The sequence below is a fragment of the Somniosus microcephalus genome, unplaced genomic scaffold (genome assembly GCF_052327205.1).
Source record: "Somniosus microcephalus isolate GS21.2 unplaced genomic scaffold, FLI_Smic_1.0 unresolved_chr1, whole genome shotgun sequence".
Classification (NCBI taxonomy): domain Eukaryota; kingdom Metazoa; phylum Chordata; class Chondrichthyes; order Squaliformes; family Somniosidae; genus Somniosus; species Somniosus microcephalus.
Window position 1 is genome coordinate 133626058 of NW_028225179.1, and position 26379 is coordinate 133652436.

The window sequence follows — 26379 nt, forward strand, 5'->3', positions numbered from 1 at the left end:
GGGACTAATGTCCTAGGGGGAGTGATTGCTAGTGCTCTGGGGAGGGTTTAAACTAAAATGGCAGGGGGTTGGGAACCTGAGCAGGGGACAGAGGAAAGGGAAACAAGGATAAAAGCAAAAGATAGGAAGGAGAAAAACAAAAGTGGCAGTCAGAGAAATCAACGGTTTAACTCTAACATGGCCACAGTAAATAATAATTCTAATAGGTCTAAGAGCATTAAAAATCAAGCCTGAATTTGTATCTTAACGCGAGGAGCATTCGTAATAAGGTGGATGAATTAGCTGCGCAAATAGAGGTAAACGAATATGATTTGATTGGGATTATGGAACCATGGCTCCAGGGTGGCCAAGGCTGGGAACTCAACATCCAGGGGTATTCAATATTCAGGAAAGATAGGCAAAAAGGAAAGGGAGGTGCGGTAGCATTGCTGGTTAAAGAGGGGATTAACACAATTGTAAGGAAGGATATTAGCTCTGATGATGTGGAATCTGTATGGGTAGAACTGAGAAATTCCAAGGGGCAGAAAACATTAGTGGGAGTGGTATATAGACCTCCAAACAGTAATGCGGAGGTTGGGAATGGCATTAAAAGGGAAATTAGAGAAGCGTGCAATAAGGGCACAGCAGTCATCATGGGTGATTTTAATCTACATATAGATTGGGCTAACCAAATTAGTAACAATACTGTGGAGGAGGAATTCCTGGAGTGTTTACGGGATGGTTTCCTGGACCAATATGTCGAGGAACCAACCAGAGATCAGTCCATCTTAGACTGGGTATTATGTAACGAGAAAGGATTAATTAGCAATCTTGTTGTATGTGGCCCCTTGGGTCGGAGCGATCATAATATGAACGAATTCCTCATTAAGAAGGAGAATGAAGTAGTTGACTCAGAGACTAGGGTCCTGAATTTAAATAAAGGAAACTATGATGGTCTGAGGCGCGAGTTGGGTAGGATTGATTGGGGAATGTCACTCAAAGGGTTGACGGTGGATAGGCAATGGTAAACATTCAAAGATCGCATGGATGAACTACAGAATTTGTTCATCCCAGTTTGGCATAAAAATAAAACAAAAAAGGTGACTCAACCGTGGCTAACAAGGGAAATTAGGGATAACATAAGATCCAAGGAGAGGACATATAAATTGGCCAGAAAAAGCAGTAAACCTGGGGATTGGGAGCAGTTTAGGATTCAGCAAAGGAGGACAAAGGGATTAATTAAGAAAGGGAAAATAGAATATGAGAGTAAGCTTTCAGGGAACATAAAAACTGACTGTAAAAGCTTTTATAGATATGTGAAGAGAAAAAGATTGGTGAAGTCAAGCGTAGGTCCCTTGCAGTCAGAATCAGGGGAAATTATAATGGGGAACAAAGAAATGGCAGACCAATTAAATACATATTTTGGTTCTGTCTTCACAAAGGACACAAATAACCTCCCAGAGATGTCGGTGAACATAGGGTCTGATGAAAGGGAGGAACTGAAAGAAATCAGTATTTGTAGGGAAATGGTGTTAGGGAAATTGATGGGATTGAAGGCCGATAAATCCCCAGGGCCTGATAATCTACATCCTAGGGTACTTAAGGAAGTGGCCCTAGAAATAGTAGATGCATTGCTGATCATCTTCCAACATTCGATGGAATCTGGAACAGTACCCATGGATTGGAGGGTAGCTAATGTTACCCCACTATTCAAACAAGGTGGTAGAGAGAAAACGGGGAATTATAGACCGGTAAGCCTGACATCGGTAGTGGGGAAAATGCTAGAGTCCATTATAAAAGATGTAATAGCAGAGCACTTGGAAAACAGTGACAGGATCGGACTAAGTCAACATGGATTTACAAACGGTAAATCGTGCTTGACTAATCTACTGGAATTTTTTGAGGATGTAACTAGTAAAATAGATAAGGGAGAACCAGTGGATGTGGTGTATTTGGAATTTCAGAAGGCTTTCGATAAGGTCCCGCATAAGAGATTAGCGTGTAAAGTTAAGGCACATGGGATTGGGGGCAAGGTATTGACTTGGATAGAGAACTGGTTGGCAGACAAAAAGCAAAGAGTTGGAATAAACGGGTCTTTTTCCGTGTGGCAGGCAGTGACTAGTGGAGTACTGCAGGGATTGGTCCTACGACCCCAGCTATCACAATATATATTAATGAGCTAGACAAGGGAACTAGATGTAATATCTCCAAATTTGCAGCTGACACAAAGCTGGGTGGGCGTGTGTGCTGTGAGGAGGATGCCGAGAAACTACAGGATGATTTGGACAGGTTGGGTGATTGGGCAGAAGCATGGCAGATGCAATATAACATGGATAAATGTGAGGTTATCCACTTTGGTGGCAAAAACAGGAAGGCAGATTATTATCTGAATGGCAATAGATTGGGAGGAGGGGAAGTGCAACGAGACCTGGGTGTCCTTGTGCACCAGTCGCTGAAGGTAAGCATGCAGGTGCAGCAGGCGGTTAAGAAGGCAAATGGTATGTTGGCCTTCGTAGCGAGAGGGTTTGAGTACAGGAACAAGGATGTCTTGCTGCAGTTGTACAGGGGCTTGGTGAGACCACATCTTGAGTATTGTGTGCAGTTTTGGTCGCCTCATCTGAGGAAGGATGTTCTTGCCATGGAGGGAGTTCAGCGAAGATTCACCAGGCTGATACCTGGGATGGCAGGAATGACGTATGAGGAGAGATTGGGACGATTGGGCTTGTACTCGCTGGAGTTTAGAAGAATGAGAGGGGATCTCATTGAAACTTATAAAATTCTGACAGGACTGGACAGACTAGATGCAGGAAGGATGTTCCCGATGGTCGGGGAGTCCAGAACCAAACCACTGTTATAACCTGTCTGTGTCTGTATGTGTATTCCACTAGGTACAGGTCTGGACATGCCTCGGCTGACTCCTCCCACTATTCCAGGTATATAAATGACTACCTCCCAGTCCCTTAGTATTCTGGACGGGTCGACCACTCGAGACAAGTCCTTCATTCTTTAGTTAATAAAAGCCTGATTGTTACTCGCTCAACCTCAGTCTTTTGAGTAATTGATGGCGCATCAATTTTATTAACTAAGTTTTTTATAATGGAGAAGATCCTCACACCAGCATGCCTGGACCTGGACAGTCGGGAAGCGGACGCTTCCACCAAGTTTGCTCACTGGCTCACGTGCTTCGAGACATTCCTGACTGCCTCCACTGCAGTCGAAACGGATGCGGACAAACTGTCTGTCCTGTTCTCCAAGGTGAACCACCGAGTGTACTCAGTCATCCGGGACGCGACCTCGTACACAGCCGCCCTCCAGCTCCTCAAGACCCAGTACATGCGCCCTGTGAACGAAGTATACGCTAGGCACCTTCTGGGGAGTCGCAAGCAACAACCTGGGGAATCGACTGAGGAATACCTCCAAGCACTGTCCGTGCTTGGCCGGGCCTGTGGGTGTAAGGCGGTAACGCCCACTAAGTACACGGAGGAACTGATCCGGGATGCCTTCGTGGCGGGCCACAGGTCCAACTACACCCGACAGCGACTGCTGGAGCAGAGTGACCTCACCCTCGACAAAGCCTCCGACATCGCACTAACGCTGGACGCAGCCTTCCGGGGCATGGATGCCTACTCCTCTGCACCGTGGACGCCGCGGGGAACGACAACCTGGGACACGGTAGGACAGCCCCATAGCACCGTGCCACCCCAGCCACAGCCCAACAATGGCCCAACTACCGCAGCAGTGTCCCAAAGCCAGACAGCAGTATCCCAAGGCCAGAAATGCTACTTCTGTGGCCAGGCCAAACACCCCAGAGCGCGCTGCCCGGCGAAGAATGCGACCTGCTCGGGCTGCAGGAAAAAGGGACGCTACGCCAGCGTCTGCAAGGCCAAAGCCACCCCGAACGCCAGCAGCGCCGCGTGTGGGCCGTGCGAGCCGCCATCTTGGGCCCCCAACAGCGCCGCGTGTGGGCCGTGCGGGCCGCCATCTTGGGCCTCCCCAGCCATGTGCGAACCACCGCAGCAGCAGCCATCTTGGACGACTCCAGCCACATGGGAATCATGGACGCCGCCATCTTGGACACCAGCCGGGACGCAGCAGATCGCCAACCGCCCCCCATCTGATACTCGCAGCGACACACCGACCCCTACGCTGGCCTCTGTGACGCTGGACCAAACGAGACCGCACCAGCTAGCTCGGTCCAAAATGGACGTTAAGGTAAACGGCCATGCAATAAACTGCCTTTTTGACTCCGGGAGCACAGAGAGCTTCATCCACCCCGACACGGTGCGGCGTTGCTCTCTCCCAGTCCTGCCTGTGCACCAGCGGATTTCTATGGCCGCCGAGTCCCAGTCAGCGGACATTGGCGGCTACTGCGTGGTGACACTAGTAGTAGACGGGACTGTGTTCAATCATTTTAAACTCCTGGTCCTGCCCGACCTCTGCGCTGCCGTTCTACTGGGGTTGGATTTCAAGTGCCACCTCAAAAGCGTTACGATGGCGTACGGTGGCCCCCTCCCCCCACTTACAGTCCACAGCCAGCAGCCTCCAAATTGCCCGCCGCGCACAAGATGCAACCTCTCCACACTCAGAGTCCCACCCCCCCCACTGTTTGCTAACCTCACCCCCGACTGTAAGCCCATCGCCACAAAGAGCAGGCGATACAGTGCCGGGGACAGGGTTTTCATTAAAACCGAAGTGGAACGGCTCCTGAAGGAGGGGATTATTGAGGGCAGCTCCAGCCCCTGGCGAGCCCAGGTTGTAGTCGTTAAGACCGGCGAGAAACAACGCCTGGTCATTGACTACAGCCAAACAATAAACCGCTACAACCCTGCTGGACGCCTACCCACTCCCCCGCATAGCTGACATGGTCAACCAGATCGCGCAGTACCGCGTCTTTTCGACCATTGACCTGAAATCAGCGTACCACCAGCTCCCCATCAGCCCTGAAGACCGCCAGTATACTGCTTTTGAGGCAAATGGCCGCCTCTATCACTTCCTTAGGGTTCCCTTCGGCGTTACTAACGGGGTCTCCGTCTTCCAAAGGGAGATGGACCGGATGGTCGATCAAAACGAGCTGCAGGCCACGTTTCCTTACCTAGATAATGTGACCATCTGCGGCCATGACTTGCAGGACCATGACGCAAACCTCGAGAAAGTCCTCCGCACCGCCCAACTCCTGAACCTGACATATAACAAGGAGAAGTGCATATTCCGCACAGACCGCCTCGCCATCCTTGGCTGTGTTGTGGAACACGGGGTCATCGGTCCCGACCCGGACCGGATGCGTCCCCTTATGGAACTCCCACTGCCCCACTGCCTAAAAGCCCTGAAGAGGTGCCTAGGGTTTTTTTCCTACTACGCTCAGTGGGTCCCCTACTATGCAGACAAAGCCCGTCCACTGATCAAGTCCACCTCTTTTCCCGTGATGGCAGAGGCCCGCTTAGCCTTCCACCGTATCAAGGAAGACATTGCCAAAGCCACCATGCACGCAGTGGACGAATCCATCCCCTTCCAGGTGGAAAGCGATGCGTCCGACTTCGCTCTGGCCGCCACCCTTAATCAGGCGGGGAGACCTGTGGCATTCTTCTCACGAACCCTCCAGGGCCCGGAGACCAGACACTCCGCGGTCGAGAAGGAGGCCCAGGCTATCGTGGAGGCTGTGCGTCATTGGAGGCACTACCTGGCCGGAAAACGATTTACCCTGCTCACTGACCAGCGTTCAGTTGCTTTTATGTTCAACAATAAGCAGAGGGGCAAAATCAAAAATGACAAGATCTTGAGATGGAGAATCGAACTTTCCACCTACAATTACGAGATCTTGTACCGGCCTGGGAAGCTCAATGAACCCCCAGATGCCCTATCGCGTGGCACCTGCGCCAGCGCGCAGATTGATAGGCTGAGGGCCCTCCACAATGACCTCTGCCACCCGGGGGTCACCAGGTTCTTCCACTTCATCAGGGCCCGCAACCTGCCTTACTCCATCGAGGAGGTCAGGACCATGACCAAGAACTGCCAAGTCTGCGCTGAATGCAAACCGCACTTTTATAGACCAGACAGAGCCCACCTGATAAAGGTCACTCGCCCTTTCGAACGCCTGAGCGTCGATTTCAAAGGGCCTCTCCCCTCCTCCGACCGCAATGTGTACTTCCTCAACATCATTGACGGGTACTCCCGGTTCCCGTTCGCTATCCCCTGCCCGGACCTGACCAGTGCCACGGTCATTAAATCTCTGAACAGCCTCTTCACCCTGTTCGGTTTCCCCAGCTATATCCATAGCGACCGGGGCTCATCGTTTATGAGCAACAAACTCCACCAGTACCTGCTCGCTAGGGGTATAGCCACAAGCAGGACCACCAGTTACAACCCCCGGGGGAACGGACAGGTGGAAAGAGAGAATGCAACAGTTTGGAAGGCCGCCCTACTAGCCTTAAAGTCTAGGGGCCTTCCGACCTACCGCTGGCAGGAGGTGCTCCCCGATGCGCTCCACTCGATTCGGTCACTGCTCTGCACTGCCACCAATGCCACCCCTCATGAGAAAATGTTTGTTTTCCCAAGGAAGTCCACATCGGGGACATCGTTACCGCCATGGCTGACGTCCCCAGGGCTGGTACTACTGAGAAGACACGTGAGGGCCAATAAAACGGACCCCCTGGTCGAGAGGGTCGACCTCCTCCACGCCAACCCCCAGTACGCTTACATTGCGTACCCGGACGGGCGGGAGGACACAGTCTCCATACGAGACCTCGCACCCTCGGGGACCGCTGTAACCCACTACCCATTACCACCCCCCGCCACGACCCGATATCCAACCCCAGCAGCCGGCTCGCCTTGGACCATCACCCACGAGGACTACACTCCAGGGCCCCAGCCTACACGGGACGCGACGCCGGAAGCTCCACCACCCCTGCCGTCGCCACGTCGATCACAGCGGCAGACAAGACCTCCGGAGAGACTCCAATACACGAACTTTTAAATACACTTCACCCCGCCGGACTCATTTTTAAACAAGGGGTGAATGTGGTAAACCACTGTTATAACCTGTCTGTGCCTGTATGTGTATTCCACTAGGTACAGGTCTGGACATGCCTCGGCTGACTCCTCCCACTATTCCAGGTATATAAGTGACTACCTCCCAGTCCCTTAGTATTCTGGACGGGTCGACCACTCGAGACAAGACCTTCATTCTTTAGTTAATAAAAGCCTGATTGTTACTCGCTCAACCTCAGTCTTTTGAGTAATTGATGGCGCATCATGGGACGATTGGGCTTGTACTCGCTGGAGTTTAGAAGAATGAGAGGGGATCTCATTGAAACTTATAAAATTCTGACAGGACTGGACAGACTAGATGCAGGAAGGATGTTCCCGATGGTCGGGGAGTCCAGAACCAGGGATCACAGTCTAAGGATAAGGGGTAGGCCATTTAGGACAGAAATGAGGAGGAATTTCTTCACTCAGAGAGTGATGAAACTGTGGAATTCTTTACCACAGAGGGCGGTAGAGGCCAATTCTTTAAATATGTTCAAGAAGGAGTTGGATATATTTCTTACGGCTAAAGGGATTAAGGGGTATGGGGAGAAAACAGGGACCGGTACTGAAATTGGATGATCAGCCATGATTGCATTGAATGGTGGAGCAGGCTCGAGGGGCCGAATGGCCTACTCCTGCTCCTGTCTTCTATGTTTCTAGGAGTTGCAGAGGGAGGTGAGCGGGGGTTTGCAGAGGGTGGTGAGGGGGGATTGCAGAGGGCGGTGAGGGGGGAGTTGCAGAGGGCGGTGAGGGGGGAGTTGCAGAGGGCGGTGAGGGGGGAGTTGCAGAGGGCGGTGAGGGTGAGTTGCAGAGGGCGGTGAGGGGGGAGTTGCAGAGGGCGGTGAGGGGGAGTTGCAGAGGGCGGTGAGGGGGGAGTTGCAGAGGGCGGTGAGGGGGCATTGCAGAGGGCGGTGAGGGGGGAGTTGCAGAGGGCGGTGAGGGTGGAGCTGCATAGGGCGGTGAGGGGGGAGTTGCAGAGGGCGGTGAGTGTGGAGATGCAGAGGGCAGTGAGGGGGGAGTTGCAGAGGGTGGTGAGGGGGGAGTTGCAGAGGACGGTGAGGGGGGAATTGCAGAGGGTGGTGAGGGTGGAATTGCAGAGGGCGGTGGAGGCTGGGGGTCAGGGAGGGGATGTTGTAGGTGCGGGAGAGGATGTTGTAGGTGCGGGAGGGAGGGGGTGTTGAAGGTGGGCGAGGGAGGGAGGGGATGTTGAAGGTGGGGGAGGGGATGTTGAAGGTGGGGGAGGGAGGGGGATATTGAAGGCGGATAAGTGAATGGATGTTGAAGGTGGGGGAGGGAGGGGATGTTGAAGGTGGGGGAGGGAGAGGATGTTGAAGGTGGGGGAGGGGATGTTGAAGGTGGGGGAGGGAGGGGATGTTGAAGGTGGGGGAGGGAGGGGATGTTGAAGGTGGGGGAGGGAGGGGAGGTTGAAGGTGGGGGAGGGAGGGGATGTTGAAGGTGGGGGAGGGAGGGGATGTTGAAGGTGGGGGAGGGAGGGGAAGTTGAAGGTGGGGGAGGGAGGGGATGTTGAAGGTGGGGGCGGGAGGGGATGTTGAAGGTGGGGGAGGGAGGGGATGTTGAAGGTGGGGGAGGGAGGGGATGTTGAAGGTGGGGAGGGAGGGGATGTTGAAGGTAGGGGAGGGAGGGGATGTTGAAGGTGGGGGAGGGAGGGGATGTTGAAGGTGGGCGAGGGAGGGGATGTTGAAGGTAGGGGAGGGAGGGGATGTTGAAGGTGGGGGAGGGAGGGGATGTGGAAGATGGGGAGGGAGGGGATGTTGAAGGTGGGGGAGGGAGGGGATGTTGAAGGTGGGGGAGGGAGAGGATGTTGAAGGTGGGGGAGGGAGGCGATGTTGAAGGTGGGGGAGGGAGGGGATGTTGAAGGTGGGGGAGGGAGGGGATGTTGAAGGTGGGGGAGGGAGGGGATGTTGAAGGTGGGGGAGGGAGGGGATGTTGAAGGTGGGGGAGGGGATGTTGAAGGTGGGGGAGGGAGGGGATGTTGAAGGTGGGGGAGGGAGGGGATGTTGAAGGTGGGGGAGGGGATGTTGAAGGTGGGGGAGGGAGAGGATGTTGAAGGTGGGGGAGGGAGGGGATGTTGAAGGTGGGGGAGGGATGTTGAAGGTGGGTGAGGGAGGGGATGTTGAAGGTGGGGGAGGGAGGGGATGTTGAAGGTGGGGGAGGGAGGGGATGTTGAAGGTGGGGGAGGGAGGGGGTGTTGAAGGTGGGGGAGTGATGCGCTATCAATTACTCAAAAGACTGAGGTTAAGCGAGTAACTAACAGGCTTTTATTAACAAGAGAATGAAGGTGTGCCTCGAGTGGTCAACCAGTCCAGAATACAGAGGGACTGTGGAGCAGTCACCTTTATACCTGGACTCGTGGGAGGAGTCAGCCGAGGCATGTACAGACATGTACACAGTGGAATACAAACACCCACACAGGCAGGTATAAGAGTGGTTTACCACATTCACCCCTTGTTTAAAAATGAGTCCGGCGGGGTGAAGTGTATTAAAGGTTTGTGTATTGGAGTCTCTCCGGAGGTCTTGTCTGCCGCTGTGATCGACGTGGCGACGGCAGGGGTAGTGAAGCTTCCGGCGTCGAGTCCCGCGTAGGCTGGGGCACTGGTGTGTAGTCCTCGTGGGTGTCGAGCGGATCGCGGGGCCCAGGCGTGCCGTCTGCTGGGGTTGGATATTGGATCGTGGGGGGTGGTGGTAGTGGGTAGTGGGTTACTGGGGCCCCCCGAGGGTGCGAGGTCTCGTATGGAGACTGTGTCCTCCCGCCCGTCCGGGTACGCAATGTAAGCATACTGGGGGTTGGCGTGGAGGAGGTCGACCCTCTCGACCAGGGGGTCCGTTTTATGGGTCCTCACGTGTCTTCTCAGTAGGACCGGCCCTGGGGACGTCAGCCATGGCGGTAGCGATGTCCCCGATGTGGACTTCCTTGGGAAGACAAACATTTTCTCATGAGGGGTGGCGTTCGTGGCAGTGCAGAGCAGTGACCGAATAGAGTGGAGCGCATCGGGGAGCACATCCTGCCAGCGGGAGGTCGGAAGGCTCCTAGACTTTAAGGCTAGCAGGGCGGCCTTCCAAACTGTCGCATTCTCTCTTTCCACCTGTCCGTTCCCCTGGGGGTTGTAACTGGTGGTCCTGCTTGTGGCAATACCCCTAGCGAGCAGGTACTGGCGGAGTTCGTCGCTCATAAACGATGAGCACCGGTCGCTATGGATATAGCTGGGGAAACCGAACAGGGTGAAGAGGTCGTTCAGACATTTAATGACCGTGGCACTGGTCATGTCCGGGCAGGGGATGGCGAACGGGAAACGGGAGTACTCATCAATAATGTTGAGGAAGTACACATTGCGGTCGGAGGAGGGGAGAGGCCCTTTAAAATCAACGCTCAGGCGCTCGAAGGGGCGAGTGGCTTTTATCAGGTGAGCCCGGTCTGGTCTATAAAAGTGCGGTTTGCACTCAGCGCAGACTTGGCAGTTCCTGGTCATGGTCCTGACCTCCTCAGTGGAGTAAGGCAGGTTGCGGGCCTTGATGAAGTGGAAGAACCTGGTGACCCCCGGGTGGCAGAGGTCATTGTGGAGGGCCCGCAGTCTATCGATCTGCGCGCTGGCGCAGGTGCCACGCGATAGAGCATCCGGGGGTTCATTGAGCTTCCCGGGCCGGTACAAGATCTCGTAATTGTAGGTGGACCCACTGGGCGTAATAGGAGAAAAACCCTAGGCACCTCTTCAGGGCCTTGAGGCAGTGGGGCAGTGGGAGTTCCATAAGGGGAGGCATCCGGTCGGGGTCGGGACCGATGACTCTGTGTTCCACAACACAGCCAAGGATGGCGAGGCGGGTTGTGCGGAATATGCACTTCTCCTTGTTATACGTCAGGTTCAGGAGTTGGGCGGTGCAGAGGAATTTTTCGAGGTTTGCGTCATGGTCCTGCAAGTCATGGCCGCAGATGGTCACATTGTCCAGATATGGGAAAGTGGCCTGCAACGCATTTTGATCGACCATCCGGTCCATCTCCCTTTGGAAGACGGAGACCCCATTGGTGGCGCCAAAGGGAACCCTAAGGAAGTGATAGAGGCGGCCGTTTGCCTCAAAGGCAGTATACTGGCAGTCCTCAGGGCGGATAGGGAGCTGGTGGTACGCTGATTTTAGGTCAATGGTCGAGAAGACGTGGTACTGCGCGATCTGGTTGACCATATCAGCTATGCGGGGGAGTGGGTAAGCGTCCAGCAGGGTGTAGCGATTTATTGTCTGGCTGTAGTCGATGACCAGGCGCTGCTTCTCGCCGGTCTTAACGACCACAACCTGGGCTCGCCAGGGGCTGGTGCTGCCCTCAATAATCCCCTCCTTCAGGAGCCGCTCCACTTCAGTTTTAATGAAAACCCTGTCCCCGGCACTGTATCGCCTGCTCTTTGTGGCGATGGGCTTACAGTCGGGGGTGAGGTTAGCAAACAGTGGGGGGGGGGGTGACTCTGAGTGTGGAGAGGTTGCACCTGGTGCGCTGCGGGCAGTTTGGAAGCTGCTGGCTGCGGACTGTGAGTGGGGGGAGGGGTCCACCGTACGCCATCGTAACACTTTTAAGGTGGCACTGAAAATCTAACCTCAGTAGAACGGCAGCGCAGAGGTGGGGCAGGACCAGAAGTTTAAAATTATCGTACACAGTCCCGTCTACTAAGAGTGTCACCACGCAGTAGTCGCCAATGTCTGCCGACTGGGACTCAGAGGCCATAGAAATCAGCTGGTGCGCAGGCAGGACTGGGAGAGAGCAACGCTGCACCGTGTCAGGGTGGATGAAGCTCTCTGTGCTCCCAGAGTCAAAAAGGCAGGTTGTTTCGTGACCATTTACCTTAATGTCCATTGTGGACCGGGCCAGTTGGTGCGGTCTCGCTTGGTCCAGCGTAACGGAGGCCAGCGTAGGGGTCGGTGTGTCGCTGCGGGTATCAGATGAGGCGGTGTTGGGGGCCTGCTGCGTCCCGGCTGGCGTCCAAGATGGCGGCGTCCATGATCCCCATGTGGCTGGAGGCGTCCAAAATGGCTGCTGTTCCGGTGGTTCGCACATGGCTGGGGAGGCCCAAGATGGCGGCCCGCACGGCCCACACGCGGCACTGCTGGGGTTCGGGGTGGCTTTGGCCCTGCAGACGCTGGCGTAGTGTCCCTTCTTCCAGCAGCCCGAGCAGATCGCATTTTTCGCCGGGCAGCGCGCTCTGGGGTGTTTGGCCTGGCCACAGAAGTAGCATTTCTGGCCTTGGGACACTGCTGCGGTAGTTGGGCCGTTGCTGGGATGTGGCTGGGGTGGTACGGCGCTATGAGACGGTCCTACCGTGTCCCAGGCTGTCGTTCCCCGCGGCGTCCACGGTGCAGAGGGGTAGTCATCCATGCCCCGGTAGGCTGCGTCCAATGATAGTGCGAGTTCAGTGGCCTTGTTGAGGTCGAGGTCACTCTGCTCCAACAGTCGCTGTCGGGTGTAATTGGACCTGTGGCCCGCTACAAAAGCGTCCCGGATAAGTTCCTCTGTGTACACGGCGGCCTTTACATCCTTACAACCACAGGCCCGGCCAAGCACAGACAGTGCCTGAAGGTATCCCTCGGTCGATTCCCCAGGTTGTTGTTTACGACTCCCCAGGAGGTGCCTGGCATACACCTCGTTCACTGGGCGCGTGTACTGGTACTTGAGGAGCTTGAGAGCAGCCGTGTATGAGGTCGCGTCCTGGATGACCGAGTACGATTGGTGGTTCACTTTGGATGTCAGGACATCCAGTTTGTCCTCATCCGATTTGACCGTTGCAGCGGAGGTGATCAGGAATCTTTCAAAGCACCTAAGCCAGTGAGCAAACTTGGTGGATGCGTCCGTCTCCCGATGGTCTAAGTCCAGGATGTTGAAGGTGGGCGAGGGAGGGGATGTTGAAGGTGGGGGAGGGAGAGGATGTTGAAGGTGGGGGAGGGAGGGATGTTGAAGGTGGGGGAGGGAGGGGCTGTTGAAGGTGGGGGAGGGAGGGGATGTTGAAGGTGGGGGGGAGGGGATGTTGAAGGTGGGGGAGGGAGGGGATGTTGAAGGTGGGGGAGGGAGGGGATGTTGAAGGTGGGGGAGGGAGGGATGTTGAAGGTGGGGGAGGGAGGGGCTGTTGAAGGTGGGGGAGGGAGGGGATGTTGAAGGTGGGGGGGAGGGGATGTTGAAGGTGGGGAGGGAGGGGTTGTTGAAGGTGGGGGAGGGAGGGGCTGTTGAAGATGGGGGAGGGAGGGGATGTTGAAGGTGGCGGAGGGAGGGGATGTTGAAGGTGGGGGAGGGACGGGATGTTGATGGTGGGGGAGGGGGTGTTGAAGGTTGGGGAGGGAGGGGATGTTGAAGGTGGGGGAGGGAGGGGATGTTGAAGGTGGGGGAGGGAGGGGATGTTGAAGGTGGGGGAGGGAGGGGATATTGAAGGTAGGGGAGGGAGGGCATGTTGAAGGTGGGGGAGGGAGGGGATGTTGAAGGTGGGGGAGGGAGGGGATGTTGAAGGTGGGGGAGGGAGGGGATGTTGAAGGTGGGGGAGGGAGGGGATGTTGAAGGTGGGGGAGGGAGGGGATGTTGAAGGTGGGGGAGGGAGGGGATGTTGAAGGTGGGGGAGGGAGGGGATGTTGAAGGTGGGGGAGGGAGGGATGTTGAAGGTGGGGGAGGGAGGGGATGTTGAAGGTGGGGGAGGGAGGGGATGTTGAAGGTGGGGGAGGGAGGGGGATGTTGAAGATGGGGGAGGGAGGGGATGTTGAAGGTGGGGGAGGGAGGGGATGTTGAAGGTGGGGGAGGGAGGGGATGTTGAACGTGGTGAGGGAGGGGATTTGAAGGTGGGGGAGGGAGGGGATTTTGAAGGTGGGGGAGGGAGGGGATGTTGAAGGTGGGGGAGGGAGGGGATGTTGAAGGTGGGGGAGGGAGGGGATGTTGAAGGTGGGGGAGGGAGGGGGATGTTGAAGATGGGGGAGGGAGGGGATGTTGAAGGTGGGGGAGGGAGGGGATGTTGAAGGTGGGGGAGGGAGGGGATGTTGAACGTGGTGAGGGAGGGGATTTTGAAGGTGGGGGAGGGAGGGGATGTTGAAGGTGGGGGAGGGAGGGGATGTTGATGGTGGGGGACGGAAGGGATTTTGAACGTGGTGAATTGGCTAAGGTGGGGGAGGGAGGGGATGTTGAAGGTGGGGGAGGCAGGGGATGTTGATGGTGGGGGACGGAAGGGATTTTGAACGTGGTGAATTGGCTGCTGATCAAGCGGACTGCTTTGTCTTCTATGGTGTTCGCATAGCTGTCTATATTTCTGTAAATTCTATCATGTATATCCATATGACGGCTCCAGGAAAATCTCGCCCCACATCTTTTCTCGTAATAGGAGTGCAAGATTTAGAAATCCTGTTGTAATAAATTCACTTTTGAAATGCACCAATTGAGACCCTTGAGAACGAATTGTTGTCACCATATATGATGTTTGCTTCAGTTACAGGGGATATGACTGTGAATAATCCAAATTTAAATTACACAAAATAAATTTTAAAAATATGCTGATAATTTGTGATTTATATTGGGGTACAGTAGTCAGTTTATTAGTAAATTGAGTAAAATATACGGCGAACATCTTTTCCGATGTGCCTATTGGTGTCCTTGCACCCAAAACAAGCACATTAATTTTTCGAGCCTCCTCGAAGGTCTGCAAACGAACACAGTTAGTGAAAACTCCCACTGGTGATTAATTCATCCTGGGGGCCTGACCAGTCGTGTGGGTGGGGCCTGCTTCTAGCGCAATGTTTTTTAAACCAGTGCTAAATATCATGGAAGTTTGATTTGTGCTGAATGTAATTTGTGCTTAAAATTCCGTGATCTTTTGCACATGTTACGCTGATTGGAGCGAATTGTGCCAAAAAGACCAGCGCAACCAATGAGTAACTGCAGGCCATAAAATGAACAAAGGACGTAGGAAATCTAAAGCAGCGAGAGCCCTAAGGCAAAAGGGAGAAAATGGCAGAGATGGGAAACGTAAAACATCCGGAGAGAAAGTTTGAATTAAACTAAAACACAAGTTTCTGGTAAAGTACAGCGGACCAGTAAAGAGACAGAACAGGTGAAGAGGGAGGGCACAGCCTACCTCCGCCAGTACTGTGGTCTGACCAAGGATTCCACCAACCCAAACCCCAACCTGTCTCCCCCTTCCCTGGACACCGACAGAACCCGCTCCCCGTCCCTCCCTGAATATATCTGGAGATATCTGGTCCCTGATTGATTTATTCAGCTCTCTAACGTGCATTTTCCATACTTAGCCCGTGATGCGAAATACCAGTTTTGCTCTATTTATTTCCCCACCCAAGAATAAGGACAAATTATTGGGAGATAGTAAATGGAAGTGCAGTTAAATGAAAAGTGTTGCGTACAGTGATGAGTTGTATTGGTTCACACCTTAAGTACAACATAATCCCAAGTGTACAGAGTCTGAGTGAGTATACAGAGAAAAACATAAAAGTTACAACATGGACACAGACCAGTTGACAGAACCAGTCCATGTGAGCATTTACCCTCCACCAAAACCAGTAATTCTATTCACATTTAACCGTCCTGTTCCCATATCCCTTCAACCCCTTTTTCTTCCTCTCTCTCTCTCCAGTCGAACCTTGAATGTTGACAAAGTTTCTGCCTCAGCCACTAACCCTGCAAGTGAATTCCACAGCCTCATGACTCTCTGGCCTAGAAATTCGGTGGCGCCCTGTTTGGGGTGCCAGTCTCGCCAGGGCACCGGAAGTACCGCCCCGGAAGGAATCGCGAACGCCCGCCGGAAATTCAGTTTCAGCGCCCCAAACAGAAGCGCAGCGCTGCTCGAGGCGCCCCGCATCCCTCTTGGGGCGCTGCAACTGAAAATCGCAGCGCAACGTGCCGCGGCGCCACACGCTGCGGCACGGCACGCTGCGGTACTGCAGGCCTTCCTCCCCTTCTTAAAGGGGAAGGGCCTGCTGCAGCAGGATCGGCAATCGCGAGTGCCGGCAAAAGAGCCCGGCACCGAGGAGAAGTGCCGGGCTCTTGGGAGACAGCCGGCACAACGCGGGTGGGGGGGGCGGGTGGGGGGGCTCAGGAGGCCGGGGACGGCGGCGCAGAGAGGTGCTGGCAGGCTGCCAGCAAAAAAAACGGCCGCCCCGCACCTCCGCGCCTCTACCGCCGCAGGTAGGCCCCCCTGAACCGGTCGCAAATTGTGACCAGCGTTACAGCGGTGGGCGCTACCAAATTTGGTGATCGGGGCGGTAGCGGGGCGCTGCGCACACCGATGACGTCATCGGTGGCGGCGCAGTGCTACCAGCTAACGCCGCCATTAGCGCCCCGCTAAATTTCGTGGGAGGCGTGGCCAGTGGCGCTAAACCCACTAAGTGCCCTCTTTGGGTGCTAACTGGTGGCGCAGCCCACTGAATTTCTAGGCCTCTGTATAAAGAGGTTTCTCCTGCTCCATGTTCTAAATCTATTACTTTATTCTTTGATCTATTTCAGAATTCAGATTTTTAACACATTACCTTCATACCTGACCCAAACCCACCCGTTTTTTGGGGGTTAAAATTCCCCCCATTGTCACTCGGTTGTAGCCGCCCTGACCTCAGGTGACATTGGGACCATCCACACCACCTGTGACTGAGACCGACGCCCGTCAGTTTGCAGCTGGCAGGAGGCAGGTAGGCGGTGTGAAATTATGGGATGGAGCTGTTAGTGACCTTTCACCCCGCAGATTGTCAGCGGGGCGGAGTTTTTCCCGCCCTCACTCAGTCCCGGACAGAAGATGGGAAAGAGTCTCTCAGTGAAAGTGTGGGTGAAGGTGTGGAGATGGGACATGTTGTCCGCATTGTAAAATGACACCTGTCCGCCCTCATAGTCCAGGAACACCCCGATTTTCCGGGGATTTCCACTCGGGGTGAGGGCGGCCCGTGAGGGGGTGGTGCCGGCAACATAGCTTCTTCCGGGCAGTAGCCCCATAATCCAGTACCCAACCTCAGGTGTCGGTGAGATTATCCGTTTCCTGTTGACAGACTCTCGGGCCACTCCCAGACCCCAGCGCGTCTTGTTCCGCACCTCCACCTCCCAGTAGTGCCTCCCTGATGTGAATCCCTCTGATCCCAGGACATAGAGACAGGAAACAAACCTCTCCGGGGTGTCAGGGAGCTCCTGCAGTTTGTCTCCGAGTCTCACACTGGTCCGGTCCTCAGACACGATGAGCCGGGGATTCGCTGTGTTCAGATCCAGAATCAGAGAGGATGGAGCTGGGGGAAAGTTACAATAACACAGTGAGCGGTTTAGTTTGTTGCTGTGATTTATTCAAACGCTTTCCCTTTTTAAAGTGACCATTCGGGGGATTCCCTGTTTTTAAAGGGCTCCAGGTTCTGTTATTGGAATCTGCTCTGACCCGGGGGTTTACGCTCCTGGGGTCGCTCTGACCTCTGCTGCCCACTGCGATCCGACCAGGAACTCTGCAGCCCCCCGGTCCCCTGCTGTTCTCAGCGGCTGCAGAGTGACCCAGGGACCTTCAGAAACACAGAAGGAATCCGCGCCAGTGGCTACGGCGGGGCTTCCAAACGGAAGAGCGGGAAAGGTACAGACACCGGAAGGAAAGAGAGAAGGGAAGGGAAAAGGGCAAAAGAAGCAAATGAATGGGAACTGCTGCAGAGGGGAAGAGGGAACCCAGAGGAGGAGGGAAACTAACTTCATAAAAAAAATGACATCATGATATCCATGAATCTCAATAGACTCCAACACTCAATCAGCCAAAACTAAACTGATCGACATAACAGGACAGGTGGAAGCGGCATTTCTACAGGAGACCCTCCTCATCGTCCTCAGAACACACCAGGTTTATGAGTGAGTGGGTGGGACAAATGCTGGCCGCCTTCTCCTCAGCCAAGAGCAGAGGACAGTCACATTAATCACCAGCAGCCTGCCCATTACTCTGGAGACACACATTCCTGGAGAAGGAGGCCGCTCCATCCGAATGAAATTTAATTAACAGGACAACCCAAAGTGATGCTTCAGTTCAGTGTCCCGAATGAGGCGTCCCTGTGTCAGCATTCCTCACACTCGCCCCACGTATGGACAGTAACGGGTGAAAGGTAGCGTAGTGGTAAAGTCACTCAGCTAGTAATTCAGAAGCCTGGACTAATGATCCAGAGACGTGATTTCAAATCCCACCACAGAAGCTGGGTAATTTAAATTCAGTTAAATAAAAATCTGGAATAACCATGAAACTATCGGATTGTTGTTAAAAACCTATGTGGCTGACTAATGCCCGTTAGGGAAGAAAATCTGTCGTCCTTACCCGATCTGGCCTACATGTGACTCCAGACCCACAGCAATGTGGTTGACTCTTAACTGTCCTCTGTAATGGCCCAGCAAGTCACTCAGTTGTAACTAACCACTAAAAAACATAATAAAAATGAAACCGCATTGACCACCCCGCATCGACCTTGGCATTGGCTACGGACATGGAAACGGCGCAGCCAGCTCAGTCGACCTGGCAAAGTCCTCCTCACCAACATCTGGGGACTTGTGCCAAAATTGGGAGCGCTGTCCCATAGTCATACTCACAGAATCATACCTTTCAGCCAATGTCCCAAACTCCTCCATCACCATCCCTGGGTACGTCCTGTCCCACCGGCAGGACAGACCCATCAAGGGTGATGGCACAGTGGTATACAGTTGGGAAGGAGTGGCCCTGGGAGTCCTCAACATTGACTCTGGACCCCATGAAGTCTCATGCCTTCAGGTCAAGCATGGGCAAGGAAACGTCCTGCTGATTACCACCTACCGCCCTCCCTCAACTGATGAATCAGTATTCCTCCATGTTGAACACCATTTGGAAAAAGCACTGAGAGTAGCAAGGGCACAGAATGTACTCTGGGTGGGGGGACTTCAATATCCATCACCAAGAGTGGCTCGGTAGCACCACTACTGGCTGAGTCCTGAAGGACATAGCTGCCAGTCTGGGCCTGCGACAGGTGGTGAGAGAACCAACACGAGGGAGAAAACTTCTTGATCTTGTCCTCGCCAATCTACCTGTCGCAGATGCATCTGTCCATAACAGTAGCAGTGACCACTGAACAATCATTGTGGAGACAAAGTCCCATCTTCACACTAAGGACACCCTCCATCGTGTTGTGTGGCACTGCCACCGTGCTAAATGGGATAGATTCAGAACAGATTTAGGAGCTCAAAACCGGGCATCCATGAGGCGCTGTGGGCCATCAGCAGCAGCAGAATTGTGTTCCACCACAATCTGTAACCTCATGGCCTGGCATATCCCTACCATTACCATCAAGCCAGGGGACTAACCCTGGATCAATATGGAGTGTAGAAGAGCACGCCATGAGCAGCACTAGGCGTACTTAAAAATGAGGTGCCAACCTGGGGAAGCTGCAACACAGGACTACTTGCATGCTAAAAAGCGGAAGCAGCATGCTATAGACAAGGCTAAGCGATCCCACAATCAACGGATCAGATCAAGGCTCTGCAGGCCTGCCATATCCAGTCGTGAATGGTGGTGGACCATTAAACAACTAACGGGAGGAGGAGGCTCCATGAATATCCCCATCCTCAATGATGGTGGAGCGCAGCACATGAGTGCAAAAGACAAGGCTGAAGCGTTTGCAATCATCTTCAGCCAGAAGTGCCGAGTGGATGATCCATATCGGCCTCCTCCTGAGGTCCCCACCACCACAGAAGCCAGTCTTCAGCCAATTCAATTCACTCCACGTGATAGCAAGAAACAGCTGAGCGCACTGGATACAGCAAAGGCTATGGGCCCCGACAACATCCCGGCTATCATGCTGATGACTTGTGCTTCAGAACTAGCCGCGCCTCTAGCCAAGCTGTTCCAGTACAGCTACAACACTGGCATCTATCTGACAATGTGGAAAACTGCCCAGGTATGTCTAGTTCACAAAAAGCAGGACAAATCCAACTTGGCCAATTACCACCCCATCAGTCTACTCTCAATCATCAGCAAAGTGATGGAAGGTGTCATCGGCAGCGCTATCAAGCAGCACTTACTCACCAATAACCTGCTCACGAATGCCCAGTTTGGGTTCCGCCAAGACCACTCGGTTCTGACCTCATTGCAGCCTTGGTCCAAACATAGACAAAAGAGCTGAATTCCAGAGGTGCGGTGAGAGTGACTGCCCTTCACATCAAGGCAGCATTTGACCGAGTGTGGCATCAAGGAGCCCTAGTAAAACTGAAGTCAATGGGAATCGGGGGGAAAACTCTCCACTGGCTGGAGTCATACCTAGCACAAAGGAAGATGGTTATCGTGGTTGAAGGCCAATCATCACAGCCCCAGGACATCGCTGCAGGAGTTCCTCAGGGCAGTGTCCTAGGCCCAACCATCTTCAGCTGCTTCATCAATGACCTTCCCTCCAACATAAGGTCAGGAATGGGGATGATCGCTGATGACTGCACAGTGTTCAGCACCATTCACAACTCCTCAGATAATGAAGCAGTCCATGCCCGCATGCAACAAGACCTGGACAATGTTCAGGCTTGGGCTGATAGGTGGCAGGTAACATTCGCGCCACAGAAGGGCCAGGCAATGACTATCTCCAACAAGTGAGAGTCTAACCATCGCTCCTTGACATTCAACGGCATTGCCATCACCGAGTACCCCACCATCAACATCCTGGGAGTCACCATTGACCAGAAACTTAACTGGACCAGCCACATAAATACTGTGGCAACAAGAGCAGGTCAGAGGCTAGGTATTCTGTGGTGATTGTCTCACCTCCTGACTCACCAAAGCCTTTCTACCATTTACAAGGCATGAGTAAGGAGTGTGATGGAATACTCCCCACTTGCCAGGCTGAGTGCAGCTCCAACAACACTCAAGAAGCTCGACACCATCCAGGACAAAGCAGCCCACTTGATTGGCACCCCATCCATCACCATAAACATTCACTCCCTCAATCACTGGCGTACTGTGGCTGCAGTGTGTACCATCTACAAGATGCACTGCAGCAACTCGCCAAGGCTTCGTCGGCAGCACCTCCCAAACCCGCGACCTCTTCCACCTAGAAGGACAAGGGCAGCAGGCGCATGGGAACACCACCACCTCCAAGTTCCCCTCCAAGTCACACACCATCCCAACGTGGAAGTATATCAGCCGTTCCTTCATCATCGTTGGATCAAAATCCTGGAACTCCCTAGCTAACAGCACTGTGGGAGTAGCTTCAACACACGGACTGCAGCAGTTCAAGAAAGTGGCTCACCACCACCTTCTCAAGAGCAATTAGGGATGGGCAATAAATGCTGGCCTTGCCAGCAATGCCCACATCCCATAAACAAATTTTAAAAAAGCACAGGAACCAGGAGTGGAGACGCAAACTGTGCTCTTTACTCCAAACAGGACAAGTTCCCAGCGGACACAGGACATGAGGACAAGCAGCCGGAGCAATCCGATATCAAGTAGTGTCCTGGGCCTAGAGGATGTATGGCGGGCCCACATCCCAAAGAGAAGGAATTCACCTTCTACTTGAACCGACACCAGACACACTCCAGGATCGGCTACTCCTCCCTGAATCATCCTGTCTATCCCACCTAACCTGTTGTGATAGGAGGTAAACAGGACTTGCACCAATTAAACTCCACTCAGTCCTCGGAGCCTCACACCTTCCCTCCTACATGACTCAGAGTTCCTGCCTACCTCTAGGCGAAGCTCATCTTCTCACATATACCCTAAGGTGGAAAATGCTTGACTGATCTATTGGTAGGCTAGGGTGTACCTGTAGGATTTAGTAAACATTATTAAGATTCTATAACCATTTTAATATAACTATAATATGTGAAATTGTACGTTAAAAGCCTAATAGCCTGTATAAAATGGCGAATGCTGAGAGCAAAGCAGGATGGGATTATACCAACCTGACTAAAAACCTCTGTTTCCAATTACTGAAGTAACGGAATGTTGTGCTAAGTTTATGGAGACGAGGAATTCAGCAATATTATGCTTAAAGAGATAAAAACTAGAGAAAGAGATAAGAGTTGGAGACATCCTTCATTGGTACAGCTATAGGATGGGCAGACTGTTCTGTCAACATTCTAGAGAGTGTTCTGTGAAAAGTGAGCATCTGAGATAAGGGTACTTTGTTATGTATAGAGAAAAATTCAGTAGTATCAACAAGGTCATAAGATGGCTAACGAGGGAAGCAACACTTTTTACCAGGTGTCAGAGGGTTAATTGCTGCCACGTAGGCAAAACGAGAGGAAAAAGGGTTTAAAGATACAGGTTTTGAACATCGAAAGCGCGCACCGTGTAACCAGAGATTGATAGGAGCTTCGGTCAACAGAACACAGCAAGATCCCAAGGAAGCGAGCATCGGTCAACAGAACACAGCAAGATTCCAAGGAAGCGAGCATCGGTCAACAGAACACAGCAAGATTCCAAGGAAGCGAGCATCGGTCAATGGAACACAGCAAGATCCCAAGGAAGCGCGCATCGGTCAACGGAACACAACAAGATACCAAGGAAGCGAGCATCGGTCAATGGAACACAGCAACTTACATCAGGAGACTTGCGCCCCAGTCACTCGGAAGGAACGCCGAGGTTCAATGAACAGACTGTGACTATCTCCTTGTTACTATTACTTCTTTGTACTGGATGTTTAATGCTGAATAAACCTGTTATACTTATACACAATATACCTGTACCCAGAGTGGTTTGTGTAGTCACGGACAAATTATTATAAGAGCTTCTGAAAGCTACAGATTGATGCCCAACATGGGGCCGTGACTATTAACTGAAAACAGGTCTATGGTGCATAAAGCAGGCATTTGGATTTTCGCTTGGATTTCATCTGATCAACGAAAGTTCTTGTGGAAGTTTAGGTTATCTAACAGATATTCAACATACAGTAAGAATGTTGAGTGAGAATTTTTTTGTAGACTATAAAGCGAAGTTAATGAAGAAATGCAATGATGCACAGTTGCAGACGTTGATAGTAGAATGTCTAACAAAGGATGTGAGTATCTTTCGAGGATGTTGTTGCGTTCATTGAAAAGCAAGTTAAGGAGAAGAAATGGAAGCTGGATAGGGCAGCGCAGCTAATGACCTATGCCGCAGTATATTGTGTAGAACAAGATAAAGAACCCTTCCTAGAGATGGAAGATGATCAGGATAAATGAGAAAAAGACAAACTACGGTTGATACATGAGAATCTAACATTAATGGGTGAAAAGTCACGGCTTGTAGAGGAGAATCTAACATTACAGAGTGAAAAGTCAAAATGGGAGAAAGAAGCCATACAGTTAAAAAACAGGAATGAAATATTTCAGGGACAGGTCGGTGCCTCGGCAGCAGTAATGAAGCAACAGTATATTAACACCATTCACGCCGGCACTGCAATGCAGAATCTTGAGGAGGCTAGAAGCTAAATAGCCTTCTTAACAAAAGATAATGACTGCCTGATCAGTCAATTAAATGATTCATGAGGGGCCCTGAGAGAGGCTCTTCAGCGCCCCCACAGGGAGTTAGACCACCAACGATGCCACAATACTATACAACAATTAGAAAAACAGTTGGGGAAACAACGGGCTGTAATAGCGGCAGTCACGGGAATAGACTCCCCCGGGAGTTATGATCAACAATACGAGAGGTTAAGCGGAGAGCTATGCTCTCCCTTGGTATCCCCTTCCCAACAGGCCCCCTTCTCGTATGCCACCATTGACTTGGCTGTGAGGTCCCCAGCCTATGCTAATAATATAAAAACCTCAGTGAATGAGCCTGCACCAGTTAAAGCCCCAGTTAATGTTCTGACCCGCACCCAATTGATTCCTAATGCACCACCAGCACCAGCTGCGATAGATATCCAGGCTCAACCAAGACAAGCAGTACCAGCAGCGGCAGGCCCTCCGGGAATGTTGTGGGCAGGTACTTATGAACGATCCCAGCCCCTGAACTATGCAGAGTTACAGGCATGTGTCCAGCAATTTGGACCAGTTAACCCACAAACATGCCCAACAGAGCTAAGGCAATGTATAGTGGCATTCCGGAATTACCACCCCAATTTTGAGGATAGTGACATGGAAAAACCTCCGCTGGACGGTTCCACATACATTGAGAAACCAGTTAATGTCCTAACTAGAACTCAAGTAACCCCTAAGTTGCTAAGATGCCGATTTAAAAGGGAAAAAAAAGAGAGGAACCTAAAATTTTACCAACATGGAAGTTATTAATGTCTGTGCTGAGACAAATAAAACACAAGATTTGCTGAGTGAAAGGAACCTTAAAAAATGCTGGAATTTCAGTTTGTATGAAAATGTGTGTTAAAGTGTGAATGTTGTCCTGACTATGAATGTTTAAGAAGTTACAGGATTTCTTTTGTCTGAAAAGTCTGTCTTTAAAAGAAAGACTCTGTTATGTATGTTTTAGCGCCACCCACTTCTCTGTGTTAAAAGTGTTTAAAAACTTTTGTCTTGTCTTGGATTTTGGAAGTTTTAAGAACGTGTGAATAAGATTGTGCCACAATAATTGGGAAAAAAACTAATACAATTTAAGTTAAGCTGGTGTGTAAAAACTGAGAAGAACAACAAAAAGTTTGTTTAACAAAAGATTAAGTTTCAGTCTAAGATTTAACCTTGGAGTCGCGGTTGCTATGGTGAAAGTTTCCAAAGCAGTTTGATTTGATTTATTTAAATATGAAAAACTAATTTTTCTCCAGTTATATTCAATGTTTTTACAGTATTTTGGAAAGGCATCCGAAGAAAGGACAATAAGAAATGTGACATAATTACTATTTTCAGCAAGCATGTACTATTTTGTGTTGTTTTATCTGTTCTGTTCACGTTCAGTTAAAGTGTGAAAACACAACTGTCTTTTCGATCGGGAAAGTTTTTTAAAAATTTACGTGAAGTGAAGCAATTGCGTGCACCTGATAATGTTGCGCTCCACCTTCTAAAAACCTGCAAAGGAGTTAACCCTTTCCACTGATAACTGTTTAAGTTCACCAAGCAACAACTTTAGTATTGCTGAATGAAATTTAAAGATATTGGACATTATTAAATTGAAGTTTCTTAATTTTAAGTTAATATTTCCCCACAGTGACAGAAGGAAATTTATGATTTGATAAATTAACCCCTTGGGCTCTTAAGCAGAGTCACAATGGATTCTCTTCTTTCTTTTGTTATATGGAAGTTATCTTGTAAACTAATTGCAGCACTTCTGTCTCTAATGTTAAAACACTGTGTTAGCCACCTAGCCTGGAAATCACTTGTTTCTGAAATTGGAATTGATAAGATAAATTGATAGAAATGAAATTGAACATTGATACTGCTGTTTGGGTTTTGGGATAATTTTGAAATGACAAAATTTACTCAGACACTATGGGCTGGATTTTCCTAAGCCCCTGGAGTCGGGTTGGAGGCGTGCGGGCGATAAAAATCGGAGATCCGGGGGTCCCGACCCCATCCCGCCTCCAACCCGCCTCCATGTCAATTTCATAGGAGTCGGGTTGCCGACAAGTGCTGGAACCCGACTCCCAGAGGCGGGAAGGGATTAAAGGCAATTAAACTGCCTGTTAACAGGTAGTTAACAGGTAGTTTTTTGCCTTTTCGCGATTTTTATTGCTGGTTTGTGGGCTTCCCGACAGCTCCAAACCACGAAAAGTTTTCGAGGTGGGACGTGGGTCTGAGGTCTTGGAGGGGTCGAGATGCCCAGTGTTCAGGTGAGTGAGGGGTGCAGGAGTGCAAAGGTAAGTGTTTTGCAAGTGTTTAAATAAGTTTAACTTACTTTTACTTACCTTTACAGGAGTCCTGCATTCCGGTGTCGGGAGTCGGCTGCAAGAATCACAGAAGCTCCGATTTAAAAAAAAAAATCAGCTTCTTGGTTTCTGCAGCAAAATGATTTTAAAGTTATCCTGAGAAAGGACTGAGGCTGAATTAGCAGTTTTTCAGTGCTTGACAGCTTCAAACAGCTGTTAAACACTGATATTTCATCTGCCAAAAGCTTTTGACAGATGAAATGTCAATCTCTGACGTCACCTGTTGCCGGGTGGCCCTTAATTGGCCTGCTGAGCCCACAGGGCGGGCTCAACAAGGTCAATCAGAGGAAAATCCAGTGGGTTGGCCACATCTCCATGGAGGCGGGACAACAAGCCCGAATGTGGGTTTCCCACCTCCAACCCGCCCCCGTAGCAAAATCCAGCCCTATATATTTGGTTACTTTTGGGAAAATAAAAGATCCTCTAAAATAATGATAAATAAAAATGTGTTAATAACTTGTATCAAGTGAGAACGTTTGATCTAAGTTTTCTATCTTAAATATTGTACTGGATAGTAAAGTATCTCCAGGACTCATGAATTAGATATGAATGTGTAAGGTTCTCAAAATTCCCACATTCCCCCAAGGTTATTAATAAAAG

The 26379-nt window shown here is 51.6% G+C and overlaps 2 protein-coding genes across 2 annotated transcripts in view; one reads left to right on the forward strand and one right to left on the reverse strand.

The window, feature by feature from the left end:
• The window catches only part of LOC147095880 (guanine nucleotide-binding protein-like 1), a 176426-nt gene that overhangs the window by 48992 nt on the left and 101055 nt on the right, over positions 1–26379 (forward strand). The window lies entirely within an intron of this gene.
• LOC147095882 (zinc-binding protein A33-like) overlaps positions 15382–26379 on the reverse strand; it is a 37259-nt gene continuing 26261 nt past the window's right edge. The window contains exon 6 of the mRNA XM_085974895.1: positions 15382–17244. Coding sequence (XP_085831021.1) covers positions 16694–17244 — 551 coding nt within the window. The 3' untranslated portion in view covers positions 15382–16693. The remainder of the gene's footprint in view (positions 17245–26379) is intronic.